Source organism: Ostrea edulis, chromosome 10 (assembly GCF_947568905.1).
Source record: "Ostrea edulis chromosome 10, xbOstEdul1.1, whole genome shotgun sequence".
In the NCBI taxonomy this organism is placed as follows: Eukaryota; Metazoa; Mollusca; class Bivalvia; order Ostreida; family Ostreidae; genus Ostrea; species Ostrea edulis.
Window position 1 is genome coordinate 10,332,118 of NC_079173.1, and position 15,245 is coordinate 10,347,362.

The following is a 15,245-nucleotide window of genomic DNA, read 5'->3' on the forward strand; positions in this document are numbered from 1 at the left end:
CATCATGTTTTCAAAATACACTTGGCACAAACATGAACTACAAGTCTGATGATCCTAGCATTTTTAGACTTTATGATTATATATGTATACCCGTGGAAGTATTAAAGACCATCTCTATCTGAGAGCAATAACTGTCATCTCTCTCCACTCTCTCTCTCTCTCTTTCTCTCTCTCTCTCTCCATAGAAAAATGTGCACCAGATTTAATTTTCCTTGCTATTACTACTTCTTTTTTTTATAATTCCATTAGGGCACTGTCTGTAGATGCACAGACAAACACACAGACGGATTAACCCCTACACATACAACTCGTCTATGATGGTTGAATGGATGCATCAAGTTTGATTATTCTTGCTGTTTTCACGTTTGATGCCTACAAAATTGTTTGACCTTGACCTTAGGGTTTTTTTTATCATTGGGAACATATATATACCAAGTTTGACGATCCTCGTCTTACCAGTCCAGCACTGTTTTATTTGACGCACATGCTATTGACAGACAGATGCGCAGGTGGACGCACACACTGCACCATACCATAACTCACCCCATTCAGGCGTAATAAAATAGATTAATAAAAGAGGGGGAGGGGGGGGTAACAATAAAAATATCAATGAATTCCATAAACACGTGAATATATTATTTACATAATTACATGTATTTACATTATGTATCAATATTTACACTACTATAGCAAATAATGAAACAAAAACTTTATCAATTTTTTAATAGAAATGTTCTTTTTTGCATGCAAACCCACAAACGACAGGGGTGGGGTGCATTCTGCTACACGAATAGACCAATCTTGTTTTTTTTTTTTTTTAAAAGCGGTTGCAAATGATTACATAAGAATAATATGGCGCCAGGCCTGTCTACTAAACTGTAGCCTACTGAATTTGAATGACGTGTAAACTGCAATATTTCTGTACAGTTACTGTATTGTAAATCTTCATATTTTTTTCTTTGCCTATCGAATTCTAAAATTGCATAGTTCTGAAAAGGGTAACCCCCGTGACCCTTTTCCTTTTCAATTTGCAAGTAATTGTGGTACATATAATGTTTACATGTACAAATTTGGGCAATTCAAAGCTATTTAATTATTTAGTTTATTTCATATTGTTTCTTACTTTGTGAAATACGCATTGTTTATCAAACACACTGAACATCTGCTTTCCCCTTCTATTTATGTATTTATCTATTTATTACATGTATTATTATTTTTTCTTTCTTTCTTTTTGTGGTGCCGGATGGGGGCCAAACATCCAAACATAAGGAAAGATTTTAAAATGCAAATACCATGTTCACTTGAAGGTCATGCTTGTAAGAAAAAGTAATCGGTAATCGTTCTTTTAATCCCTCCCCCCCCCCCCCCTTTAATGTTTTTAAACATTTCCTTGGAATCGTAAAATTTACCGTTTTATGAATACAAATCAGGCGCGTAGCCAGAAAGAAAATGAAGTGTACGCAGATTATGGCAAGGGGTCGGGTGGGGGAGCGCCTTGAGGCCCCCAGTGGGTTCAGTGCAAAGCCTTGGGGAGCCCCCGCAAGCTCCCGAGTTTTATCAGGGAAATCACATATCTTTGCGTATAAAAAAAACCCAGGGTTTCTTGTCAATGTCCAAACCCAAAAGAATTCACAAAAGTATTTCCTAACGTGTTTTATTATGCCAACTCACCATGTGTACTTGGACTGACTTTACATTCGTTTTACGAATGTTCTTTTTTTTTTTTTTCTTCTAGTTATTTTTGAGTCACAAACTTTTCACGGGCAAAAATCTCCCTCTCTCTCGTAAATGATGTGTACGCAGTTGCGTACCTGCGTATAGACAGCTACGCCCCTGCAAATAGATCTCCTACTTTCCTGTTTCATGGAAATTCAGAAGTTGTCTCCCTTTTAAAATATAATGATGTATGTGCAGCGTCTCACCTCGAACCACACATAATAAGTACATTTTTGTTGTCACGTTGTTACGAAATTGAAGCCAAATGTCATAAACGGAACAACATTTCTACATAATATCAAACATTCTACAAATCTAACTTGACATCGTCTGCAAAATGTTTTGATCAAACAAGCACGTCAGCCTAGCAGTAAAAGATAAATTCACTTAACTATGTTAGGTGTAAAAATCGTTAAAAACATTCATTCTTTGATAAACGTACCTATTTCACAATGCGAACATCATATGCAGGAGAATGAGTAAATACATTTTAAAGGTTTTGTGTTGGATCATTTTGCAAAATATATCGGGCTCGAGCTTCCGTAAATTACCTCCCTTGGTGAGTTCTTCTGAAATGTTTTATTGACAACGCACGAATATTTCAACACTATCTGGATTCCTCAGTCATTGTGCTATTTTCCGTAAAATAGAATCAAGTTTCCTACAAAAAAACGAAATGGCGTCATTTGGAAAAATGAAAGCTAGGACAAAGCAAGCAAAGAAACAAGATGTAGCAGAAAAGGTCAAGTATAAATTTGTCTTCGCACAGATTTATTTGCCAGCTTGAGAATCATACCGTGTACCCGCGTGTCTCTGTCAGTCTGAAGCAGCATAAATTAACGATCTCCTTGGAAATAACAGAACTCTGAAATTATTTGTTTTGTGGGATTTATTTTTTATCTAAATGTCATTATTTAGGAGAAATTGTATTGGTCTCTGTCAGGGACATGTATAACATCATTACCATGTTCTGTATACTGATAAATATATGTTTCTGTCTGTATACAATGTAAAACAGGTTCAAGAGATTCAACTGAGACAGAAGAACTGGATGGAGCAGAGAGAGGCCGCACTAAAACAGAGAGCTACATCTGTGCCAAAAGCGTCCCCAGGTAAGAACAAAAATGCCTGTGAATGTCTACTCTAACAGTGTATTATTTAAGTTTAAGTGAAATGATTTACAGTTCTGTAAATGCATGGCCCTCCCCTATGTGTTGAGCAGAATTTATTTTTTATTTATGTTGATGGATAATAATAATAATGTTTAAAGCTGTGTGGTCCGAATTACATTATTTTTTTCCATCTCGTAAAAACGCTATTAAATCATCACACGTATGTAGTTATGAGACTGTACGACATATCATAAATTATTTCACCTGTTTTAACCCAAATAATTTGATTTTAAATCGATGTTTACAAATAACCGCATCACTCTGCCATTTCAAGTGACAGTCACGTGACCAGTTCAAACTTCCAGATCATCAGTGGTCTTATCTGTGTAAAGCTGTGTATTTTGTTATAACAGTACCGTACCATAAGTTTAATAGAAATAAAAATATCAAATACCTCTTAGTAATTCGTTGTTTTACGCTCTTTCAGCCTTAAAACTAGACATTTGCGTATGAGTTAATACATCATGTTGGGATTCCCCTGACGCACGTGGGTCTATTTATAGACGTCTATTATGGGATGATTTATATATGTAGCCCCTATATTTACTTTCTAAATAATATTCGCACTGTTTTCTTTTACATGCAGATGTTTTCCAGCATGTAATTAAGGGAAAGTTAATAACTTTATAAAGTAATTAATCTGCTTTAAAGTAATTATGTACAAAAATAATACATGAACATCGGATCATACAGCTTTAATATTAGATGCTGAAAATTGCACATCACATAATGGTAATTACATAGTAAATATTTTCAATACGATTGCATGACAAACTGATGCATACAAATACAATATATGTATAGATGTACCTGTACATGTGTAATTGTATTTAACCAAAATAAATCATTGCTTTGGAACACTTTGTATTAGATGACTAGAGGTTTTCGTATTATATGATCAAGACATCACTACATTTACACTTTCACACCAGTTGAAAAGAAGACTCAGGTATCTACAAAAGAAAATAACCAGTCATCTTCAGAAAAAATTGGATCCTCCTCCAATAATAGATTACACAAAGAACGTTTCAAGTCTTGGCTAGCTGCCAGAGAAGAGAGAGAAGAGGTGGATCAAAGAGAATATGAGGATGATGTGGATATACTCAAAGTATCAAGTTCTCGGAATCCTGGATATGCCAGTCCTGAACCAGGGTGGAATGAAGCTTCGGGAAATTATAAAGGTATATATGTATTTACTGACAGACTGTTTAGAATTTTATAGCAATGTTAGAATTCATACTGAGATATTACCAGCGTTAGGTGAAGTGTCTCATTCTGACCAATATAAGATGCACTGGACTTTCTGTTGTGTAAGAATGAAGTTTTTTTATTCCAATATGAGACCTTGGTTTTTAGCTCACCTGATCTGAAAGCTCAAATGAGATTTCAGCTTAGGTGAGCTTTCAGCTCAGGTGAGCTTTTTTCATGTCCATCTATCTGTCCGTCTGTAAACTTTTTACATTTTCAACTTCTTCTTCAGAACTATTGGGCCAATTTCAACCAAACTAGGCAGAAAATATCCTTTGGTGAAGGGCTTTCAAGTTTAATCAAATGAAGGGCCATGCCCCCTTCAAAGGGAAAATAATCACAAAAATGCAAAAATAGGGTGGGGTCATTTAAAAATCTTTTTAAGAACCACTGGGCCAGAAGAGATGAAGTTTACATGAAAGCTTCCTGAGGTAGTGCAGATTCAAGTTTGTAATAATCGTGGCAATCAGGAGTAAGATGGGGCCACAAATTTATTTATGATTTAAATAGATTATGCTAAAAATGAATCCAAATTCTTGAGTGTATGGGATAGCTTAGAAGCTATTGATATTGCCTGTAACTTTTAACATTAAATGTTTCACTTTCCTCAACCCTATGTATATGAAATTTGAAGTATTGATTTATCTTCAAGCAGTGTGCATCCCTATTTACAAAAGCAATATACAGGTATTTGTAAATTTATAGATTATTTATAATTGCTAAACATATCAAAGTTTGATAATTGCTGGATCAGTACTAGATATCAGGAGAATGAATGAGAAGGTGTAATGTTCCATTATAATGACTAAGAGGCATTATTGCCCTGGTCCTTGGTCCCTAAATGACCCATTTCAGATGTTAACACACTCATACACACCCCTCCAGCCATCCTTATGATTTCACAGTAGAGCCTTGGCTAAACAACTACCTGGTAGTGTACACTAGAGTTGTATTAGCAGACCAAACAGATTGATAAACAGACAGATGGATATAGATAAGTCAATATAATTAGATGTTGACAATACAGATTGATAGATAAGTCAATAAATCAAATATTGATAGTCAGTAAACCAGGAACTTAGTACAATATTGATAGTCAATAAACCAGGAACTTAGTACAATATTGATAGTCAATAAACCAGGAACTTAGTACAATATTGATAGTCAATAAACCAGGAACTTAGTACAATATTGATAGTCAGTAAACCAGGAACTTAGTACAATATTGATAGTCAATAAACCAGGAACTTAGTACAATATTGATAGTCAATAAACCAGGAACTTAGTACAATATTGATAGTCAATAAACCAGGAACTTAGTACAATATTGATAGTCAGTAAACCAGGAACTTAGTACAATATTGATAGTCAATAAACCAGGAACTTAGTACAATATTGGTAGTCAGTAAACCAGGAACTTAGTACAATATTGGTAGTCAGTAAACCAGGAACTTAGTACAATATTGATAGTCAGTAAACCAGGAACTTAATACAATATTGGTAGTCAATAAACCAGGAACTTAGTACAATATTGATAGTCAATAAACCAGGAACTTAGTACAATATTGATAGTCAGTAAACCAGGAACTTAGTGCAATATTGGTAGTCAGTAAACCAGGAACTTAGTACAATATTGGTAGTCAATAAACCAGGAACTTAGTACAATATTGATAGTCAATAAACCAGGAACTTAGTACAATATAGATAGTCAGTAAACCAGGAACATAGTACAATATTGGTGGTCAATAAACCAGGAACTTAGTACAATATTGGTAGTCAGTAAACCAGGAACTTAGTACAATATTGCTATAAGCAGGGAAAATAAGTCTATCAATATTAACGTTTCTAGATCTCTTTTGTCACTCAAGTGACCTATTGCTATTGGTCTGCATCCACCATCGTGTATTATAGGATTAAACATTCTTTTTGAAGAATTTATCGATGTGTAAACCCTGGACATTTTACTCACAAACTGAATAAAAGTGTGAAGCACTTTTATGTTAAGTTTGTGAGTTAAATGTCCGGAGTTTACACATCGATAAATTCTTCAAAAACAATGTTTGATTCTTATAATTCCAATTCATTCACTTTATTAACAATTGCAAAAATTTGAAGAGTTTCCCTGCACTATGTTATTTGTTTTCAGGCGTGTATGAATAGATCGCGTTTTCGGATTTATTGATGTATAAACTCTTGTTCAGTTTTATTTTTGTCCAATCAAAACAATTGTAATAAATAACATTGGAATTATTAACAATTGAACATTTTAAACTTCTTTATAACTACATGTACTATTCCAATTCTTTTCAAATGTGGAATGAATGAAGCATTTCTTGCACCCCCAGGGCCTTAGGGACAGGGCAAAATCTGACAAAAATTGACCAGTTTTCAAAAAATGTCGTCTCTACAACTGCACATCTGACTGTGAGAAAACTTAATTGCTTAGTCATGAAGAGTAGGAAGGCCTTGACCCAAATTGTAATTTCAAAATCCCCGGTGTAGACATTCTCACTCCAGGATGAAGCCAAACTTGGCACATATAGTGTTTATGTTTAAAACATTTAAATATCATCTTCCTTAATTCCATTGATACATGCACTAAATTAAAACTAAATGAATATTTAGAAGGAGCAGGTAACCTTTATTTAAATTGGTAACTTCAATTGATCTCAGGGGTAGGGGTTTTGGTTCCAGGGTGGGGCCAAAATTTTCTTTGTGATTATTGTCTTTATTATTTGAAAGACTTCTATAATTCCGCTGATACTGTATAAAAACTAAATGCATATTTAGGAAAAGCAGAAAGAGCTATGCTAGAATTGTGAGTTTTACAGCCCCAGGGTTAGCTGTTATTCTAGGACAGATCCAAAATAGCCATGTAATGTTGAACTTAATGTAATGTATATGGTATTATGTAAAGTTTTTCATCAGGATTGGTATATTTGGGGGTATTTGTGTTTTAAAAACACATGCTTGATATATTGGTGCTGAATATTAAATCAAGAACAAGAAAATTATCAAGATATCTTAGGCCATGGGGCTAGTGATACTTTTAACTAATACTCAGGTGACAAATAAGGCCTGTGGGTCTCTTGTTCTACAAAACATAAATTGTAATTACAGATATGTGGAAGACCCCTCCACCTTATCCCTCCACCTTATCCCACTCCCCCACCCACCTCTGACCTCGTTTCTGTCACACACACACCCCATTCCTCCTCCCACACCTTCCATTTACTCTGTCTGCCCTCTCATATATCGTTTTTTTGTGAATTTTCTTACAACTAGACTACCAGAAATCCATGATCATGAATCAGATGATGTCATCTGAGGACTTCGATGCAAAGGCAGACAATATTGTGTCCCGTGTGAAATATGGATTGGACAGAGGACACAGTGGAGCAGGCGATAATAATACTACAGGAAACTCTGACCTGTCTAGTCATTACTGTCCAGTGTGTAGAAATCTGATGGTAAGTAATAGGAGCATTAAATTGGAGTGTTATATTGGATCGGAATATATTGGAGTGGAACATTTGGGTATTACATAGCAGTGGTACATTTGAGTGTTGAATACAAGTGTAATATTGGAGTGTTATTTAGGAGTGGTACATTTGAGTGTTACTTAGGAGTGGAATATTGGAGTGTTTCTTAGGAATAGAACATTGGAGTGTTACTTAAGAGTGAAATATTGGAGTGCTACTTAGGAGTGGTACATTTGAGTGTTACTTAGGAGTGAAACATTGGAATGTTTCTTAGGAGTAGAACATTGGACTGTTACTTAGGTGTGAAATATGGAGTGTTACTTAGGAGTAGAATATTGGAGTGTTACTTAGGAGTGGAATATTGGAGTGTTACTTAGGAGTGGAATATTGGAGTGTTACTTGGGAGTGATATATTTGAGTATTACTTAGGAGTGGACAATGGAATGTGTTACTTAGGAGTGGTATATTGGAGTGTTACTTAGGAGTGGTATATTGGAGTGGTACTTAGGAGTGGTATATTGGAGTGTTACTTAGGAGTGGAATATTGGAGTGTTACTTAGAAGTGGTATATTGGAGTGTTACTTAGGAGTGGTATATTGGAGTTGTGTATTGGGTTATACGTATCACATAAAAATGGTACATTGGTGTGTTAATATTTATGTTGTTCTGTGTGCCACTTTTCCAGAAGGATGATCAACATTTACCTTGTAATTTGAACTGACATTTACCTTTGTAATTTGAACCGACATTTACCTTTGTAATTTGAACCGACATTTACCTTTGTAATTTGAACCGACATTTACCTTTGTAATTTGAACCAACATTTACCTTTGTAATATTAACTATGTGATTTATACATGTATGTTCTGTGTACCACTTTTCCAGAAGGGTGACCAGCATTCACCTCTAATATATGTTCCATGTGGCCATAGCACATGCATAACCTGTTCTAAGGGAAGACATCTCTGTCCATCTTGTGGATCCCAGTCCTCTTCTAAAACAAGGAACATAATGTTGATGCAAATTATAGAGGTTTGTAAAATTCTAGTTGAGTTGTCTTGCAGATTGTGTTTATTATAATCAAAGTAGCCTTATAAGATTTACTATAGTACTGAACTATGTCGTATATTCTATATTTAGATTAACATTCTTCTTTCTTGCTCCTAAAAAAATGTCCACAGCTGCTATCCGTAACTCGTTGATGAAAGTGTTAGTTATTCAAGGATTTAATAGACCAATATATCTAATTGTGCAGAAATATTTTTTTGTTTTCAGTTTCAAGAGGGTTGGGTACATTTTGGGGAGATGAAATGGTGTTGGGGTTTAGTTTACAGCTCTAGGGGTGAAAATTAATTCCAAATTCCAAAATTCAACTGATATAATTTGACAAATATGATAGATAGAGTCCCTGAGTCTTCAAAAATGAAAAGAAAATGACAGGGCCTACAAACTAATATCAAGGTCAAATTATCCAGTGACCTTCACCTCCAACCATGAATATAAAAACTGGTGGAACTTTAGAACTGGAACTAATCAGTTCTTCAGAAATGATAAGAGGATGATAAGACTTACAAACTAATATTAATTTCAAATGACTCTCCATTGATCTTGACCTCTGACCTTGGAACATAAAACTGGTATTACTTCAGAACCAGGTCTGATAGAGACATAGGATCTTCAGAAAGAATGAAGGGATCTGCAAATTAGTATCAAGGTCAAGTGATTTCCCTGACCTCTGACTTTGAACATAAAAACCAGTATAACTTGAGAACCAGAATTGGTAGAGACAGCAGATCTTCAGAATGATTCCTGTGACCTTGACCTTGATCATAAAAATTTGTATTACTGTAGATCTAAGCGGAACTGTTAATGATATGAAATCTTCAGAAATGATAAAAGGATGTTGTGACCTACAAACTAGTATCAATGTCAAGTGACTCCAGTGACCTTGATCTCTTACATACATGTACCTTGAACATAAAAACTTTAGAACCAGGACTGCTAGAGACATGGGATTTCCAGAAATGATGAGAGGATGTTGGGACCTACAAATTAGAATCAAGGTCATGTGATAACAGTTTTACTGAAGGAAACAATGGGATTTTCTTTTCTTTTTTTAATTCAAAATGAAGGTCTTTGTGATCTATATTTTTTTATTGACATGAATTCTGTGCAAGGGAGTTGATTAATGTAGGGGGGAAATGATAGTATTCAGAAAAAAGTCAACTTTTATACTGCCAATGCTTCATTTGGAAGACTTTATAATCAGCAAATGTTTAAACATATTTTGGTAAAAAAAAAATATATGGAACATTTAGGAAATGAATTTCATTTTGAAAATACATGAGGTGTGAACTGTGATGCTTCACACCGTTGTACTTTATGAAGCTCGTTAGCTTAATTCTCTGTCGCCCCATTTGGAAATTACTGACTACATATACTCCATACTGAATCAGGAGATTATTTCCTTGTTTTTCCAGGACTATCACAAATCCTCAAAGAATCTCCAGGAACAACACAACAAGGAAATGTTAAGCAATGATTACAATACAAAACATCACCAGACAGCTGCCCGGAGAAACAGTAGGTGCCTGATAGTTTTAGTAACTGCCTCTTGGTTTCAGTACATGCCTGTTAGTTTCAGTAGGTGTCTGTTAGTTTTAGTAGCTGCCGCTTGGTTTCAGTAGGTGCCTGTTAGTTTTAGTAGGTACCTATTAGTTTTAGTAGGTGCCTGTTAGTTTTAGTAGGTGCCTGTTAGTTTTAGTAGGTGCCTGTTAGTTTCAGTAGGTGCCTGTAAGTTTTAGTAGGTGCCTCTTGGTTTCAGTTGGTGCCTGTTAGTTTTAGTAGGTGCCTGTTAGTTTTAAGTGCATGCTTTTTATTTTGGAGTTTGGTTCACAACAACTTACAGATAAAGATATCTGGGTTATAAGGATTTGAATACTCTAAGCATGAACTTAAAGTTCTGATCATCAACAATGTACAAAATTAACGGTAAACTGATATACAGAATCTATAAAAAAAAAAAATGTGTCTGGTCAATAGTGAGGTGAATATTTGGAGACTGATTTTTGTCTGTATAGTAATTAAATTGATGCAGTCTCAAAGATCATTACAGCACATTTTTTGATATTTCATAGTTTAATTACTACTTGCCTCCACTACTTACATAGATTTGGCTTTAGAAAATACCACAAAAGAATTAAGTGATAAATCTTGTCTCAAGTTTTAAAAGAAAAGGTGTAGTGATACTGGGTACATTAGCAATGAAGTGATATTGTTACATTGTTGTTGGTCTATAGTAAATCAGTAAGGTCTACAGAATTTTAAATTGTACATAGTAGAACATTTGTCTATAGTACAGAAAAATGAATTTTGGATCTGCATCTATAAGCTTTTCCTGCTTGTTCACTCAATGAGATTTTGACACAAACACCTTAATCTACTACAGACATAAGACATAGCATCAGTATCTCATAAAGATTAGAATATAAGATTAACATAAAATTTTAAGTTTGAAAGTGTTCCGAGTTTTCTTTATTGTGTGATGCTGTGCGTGTTTAGTTAGTCTCTTTTCTTGTTTATATATTTGTTGCCTTAAGAGAAATTTCTCCACAGTATTTACTTTTGAATACATGTAAACATTAATCATAATTCAGCTGTATTTTTTTCACACTTAGGAGGAATAAACAAATCAAAGTACCGAGAGGAATATGAGAATTTAAAAATGAGACAAGAAGTTTTAAAAATAGAAATAAAGGAAATTCAGGGACAGATCAACTCCTATGTAAAACAGATTTCAGATGGGGAAAAACAGATTTCAAGTGTCAAACGTGAAGAAGAAAAAATTATAGGTCAAATTCAGGCTCTGCAGGAAAAGCTTCGTGCATTGGAAGAACACAGGACTCAGTATGAAACTGACAGTGAGTGTACTCGACAAGCTCAGAAAGAGGCTCGAGCAAAACTTCATCAAACTCAGGATATTTTGTTGACAGTTGAGATACAAATGGAAAAGGTGAGTTTCATCACTATTTAAGGAGTAACACATTATCACAGAGTTTTCAAAATGAAAGTACATGTACACCTAGAAGCAAGTACATGCTTTGAACCTTAGAAGTTCTTCACCTGTCTGATGGAGAATTGTGCATTCGAATCTCGTAGGAGGTTTTGATTTTGCTCTAAAATTCCATAATTATATTTTGATTTGATTTCTAAAACCAAAATTATTAATGTGCATACATGTGTAACAGGAAGGGAGAAAATGCAATGGACCAGACAAGGATTCGAATCTGGGTCCCCTGATTCTCTAATCAAGTGCTCTACCAACTGAGCTATCTGGCCACTGCCAATCGAACCTGGCTGACTGCTACATATCTCCCTCCTTAAATGTCTTCACACTTCAAGATCTCAACCCAGGATCTTAACCCCCTGACAGGCATTTTCACCTGTCAGTTCCAGGGGCTGGTGTACGGCACCAAATGTAACAGGAAGGGAGAAAATGCAATGGACCAGACTGAGATTCTAACCTGGGCCCCCTGAATCTCCAGTCAGGTGCTCTACCAACTGAGCTATCTGGCCAATGGCAATCAAACCCAACTGACTGTTACACATGTATCTTGTAGTTTTCATTTGTGACAATATGGATGGGTGTGTTATGGAACATTAATCTCAAATATTGTTCAAAATTTTATAAAAGAACTTCTACTGTCTGACTAGATCTATGAATAAATTTTTTTTGACATGCTGCTGCTCTCTGCCAAGATTGACTGAATGTAATGTATAATGATGAAATGAGTGAAGTTTTTGTCAAATCTGCCGAAAATGTCAATTTCATAGACCACAGGAAATTTTACTTTAGGTACTTAAGACTTTAACACAGACAGATATTAAACTAGTTCATCAATGGAGTAGTACTTTAACACTAAGATGATCAATGGCACACAAAAAATTAGATTGTCAAATTTTCAGGACAACTTGTCCCTTTGTCAGGAAAAACGAGAAAAAAAGCTTACATAATATGGTAAAAGCTGTACAGAAAAAGCTAGCACCAGATCTAAGAATTACATGTTTATTGTTTTGGCTTCCTATTCAATGTTTTCTAGGGAGCAAATAAAGACTAATCCTATTTGTCCAATTAAGCAGAGTGGATCATTAAAGTTGTTGATTTTTTCCCCTTTGCATCAACAAGTCTGGTGAAAATTTATATTTGTATCAAATAACAAAATAGTAACTCATGTTTATCTTCTGATTTCAGGCAAGGTTGCTGGCTGAGCAGTGATCAGCATTAAAGAAGAAAAACAAAATTTGATTGGCTGATTATTAATGAAGAAAAACAAAATCTGATTGACTGCGCATTGATGAAGAAAAACAAATTGTGATTGGCTAACCTGTATTAAAGATTAACAGAATTGTATTGACAACCAAATATGCAAACTTTTATTATTTGTTTATCATTTTTATGTGCCGCCACCTAGAAAAATTGATCGCGGCATATAGTGTTACCCCATCCATTCTGTCAGAATTTGTTTTCCAAATTTTTTATTGTGCTTCTAGATAATGACCTCATTTTCTTTATATTGATGACTTAAAGATCTGTTTCAGGTTGATTATTATTATTATTATATCATATTATCATTTATTTTAATTAAGTCATTCATTGCCCTTAGACTTGGAAAATTTCTAATTATTCACAATTTCCCAAATATTCTTAGCTGTGTTTGCAGATACTGAGCTGATTTTTTTGTCTGTCTCTGTATATTGATGCCTCTATATATTTATGACTGACAAATCCCTACTGATTCACATATATTTACAAAAGTTATAGCCCTCAGACTTTGAAAATTTCTAATTATTATACTATAATTATTATAGGAATCACTCTGTCTGTCTGTCCGTCTGTCTGTCCTTCTGTCTGTCTGTGCAGATTTGTGTCCGGGCCATAACTTCTTTGTTCTTTGACTTAGGCATACCATATTTGGCACACAGGTGGATCACCATGAGACGATATGTCGAGTACCTTCATGACCTCTATTTGACCTTGACCCTTGACCTCATGCAAGGTCAAAATTAAAGGTTTTTACAATGGATTCGTGTCAGGGCCATGACTTCTTTGTTCTTTGACATAGGCATACCATATTTGACACATGAGTGTATCACCATGAGACGATGTGTCGGGTACCTATATGACCTTGAACTTTGACTTCAAGGTCAAAATTGATTATAGGGTTTTGACATAGTCATACCATAAGACATGGGTGTATCACCATGAGACTATGTGTCATGTACATTTATGACCTCTTTATGACCTTGACCTTTGATCTCAAGGTCAAAATTATAGGTTTATGCCATGGATTTGTGTTCGGACTAAATATTCCATTTTCTTCTACAAAGGCATACCATATTTTTACACTCAGGAAAGAGGTAATTTATACCTATTAACAATACCCTTTGAGAGATGGGGGGGGGGGGGGTACAGAGCTGCCAACCCTCACGATTTTGGCGTAAGGCTTACGATTTTAGGGCTGAAAATACGCCTTACGATTTCACCATATATCTTCCGATTTTCACTTATTTGACATTTCGAAAGTTTTAGAGTTGTCCGTCATTGGTTTTTACTTTTATAAGAAACAAGCCATAGTCGTTACTACGTTTGCTTGCATAGTCTATATATATACAAAATCTCGATCATTTTAATGCTTTGAAATAAACAATATGGAAGAAAGAAAGGGAGAGTTTGTATGATAAGTGTACAATCTGTTTAACAAACTTCAACATTTTTCACGGCGGAGAAAATGACATTAAAAAACTTGCCATAATAACACAGTAACTGTAAAAGTATATAGTATACTAAAGTAACAAGGTTTTATACCCAAGGTTTAGAAAATAAAATCAATAAAAGATGTATTTGACCTTCTGCAGTTGTAAAATGCATAACAATTGGTTTGTCTAAATTCATTAAATTTGGATTTGAAATATGTTTAAAATTGCTCAGGTTATATCTTTATTCATAAAAGATCTCCAGCGGCAGGGGGCCTCGGCTTACTATTTTCCATTTCATAATGTTGGCAGCTCTGGGGGTATTCTTAGTGAGCATTGCTCACAGTACCTCTTGTTTAAAGTTTTCCAGACTTTTTTGGCTGTGTAGATAATGAACTGATTTTTAATATATGTCTACATACACGGATCAAGTTCAAGGTTCATGTCAATCAATCTAGTTTTTTAAAATTATCAACATGTACTGCATTGCTATTACAAATGTATTTTTAGAGTTGCATGATTAAACAGACTTTCTATCAACACAGTTATTGCATATCAATGTCTCACTAAAGTAGAGTATTTTGCCATGTTCTGTTAATTTTATATACAAAGTAATAAGATATATATATATATATATATATATATATATATATATATATATATTTGATTATTGCCCCCACTTAAATTGTTTTTGGTAATTAATGAATGGTAAAAATATAAGCTTAAAGTGATGAACCCACACCCTGTATGGAAAAATGAACGTTCACCCCACCCCCTTCCCCTCGATTTAAGATGTTAATGCTTGGGCAACACGATTTTTTTTTTTTTTGCAAGTGAAGAATTTGAAACTATTGTGAAGTAAACCTCTGTTACC

General features: G+C 34.5%; 1 protein-coding gene across 1 annotated transcript; it reads left to right on the forward strand.

Annotated features, from left to right (window-relative positions):
• The first annotated feature begins 2,241 nt into the window (after nucleotides 1-2,241).
• LOC125666762 (uncharacterized) lies at nucleotides 2,242-14,915 on the forward strand. Its single transcript, XM_048900044.2, has 8 exons — nucleotides 2,242-2,458; nucleotides 2,735-2,828; nucleotides 3,821-4,069; nucleotides 7,422-7,606; nucleotides 8,504-8,650; nucleotides 10,099-10,201; nucleotides 11,296-11,630; nucleotides 12,870-14,915. Exons 1-8 carry the CDS (start codon nucleotides 2,393-2,395, stop codon nucleotides 12,891-12,893), a joined length of 1,203 nt encoding a protein of 400 aa, XP_048756001.2. The 5' UTR covers nucleotides 2,242-2,392; the 3' UTR covers nucleotides 12,894-14,915.
• The last annotated feature ends 330 nt before the right edge of the window (nucleotides 14,916-15,245 follow it).

Coding starts and splice junctions, on each gene's coding strand:
- LOC125666762 (XM_048900044.2), top strand. CDS start 2,393: ATGGCGTCATTTGGAAAAATGAAAGCTAGGACAAAGCAAGCAAAGAAA. Junction 4,070..7,421: donor AGCTTCGGGAAATTATAAAG/GTATATATGTAT, acceptor TCTTACAACTAG/ACTACCAGAAATCCATGATC. Junction 8,651..10,098: donor TGTTGATGCAAATTATAGAG/GTTTGTAAAATT, acceptor TTGTTTTTCCAG/GACTATCACAAATCCTCAAA.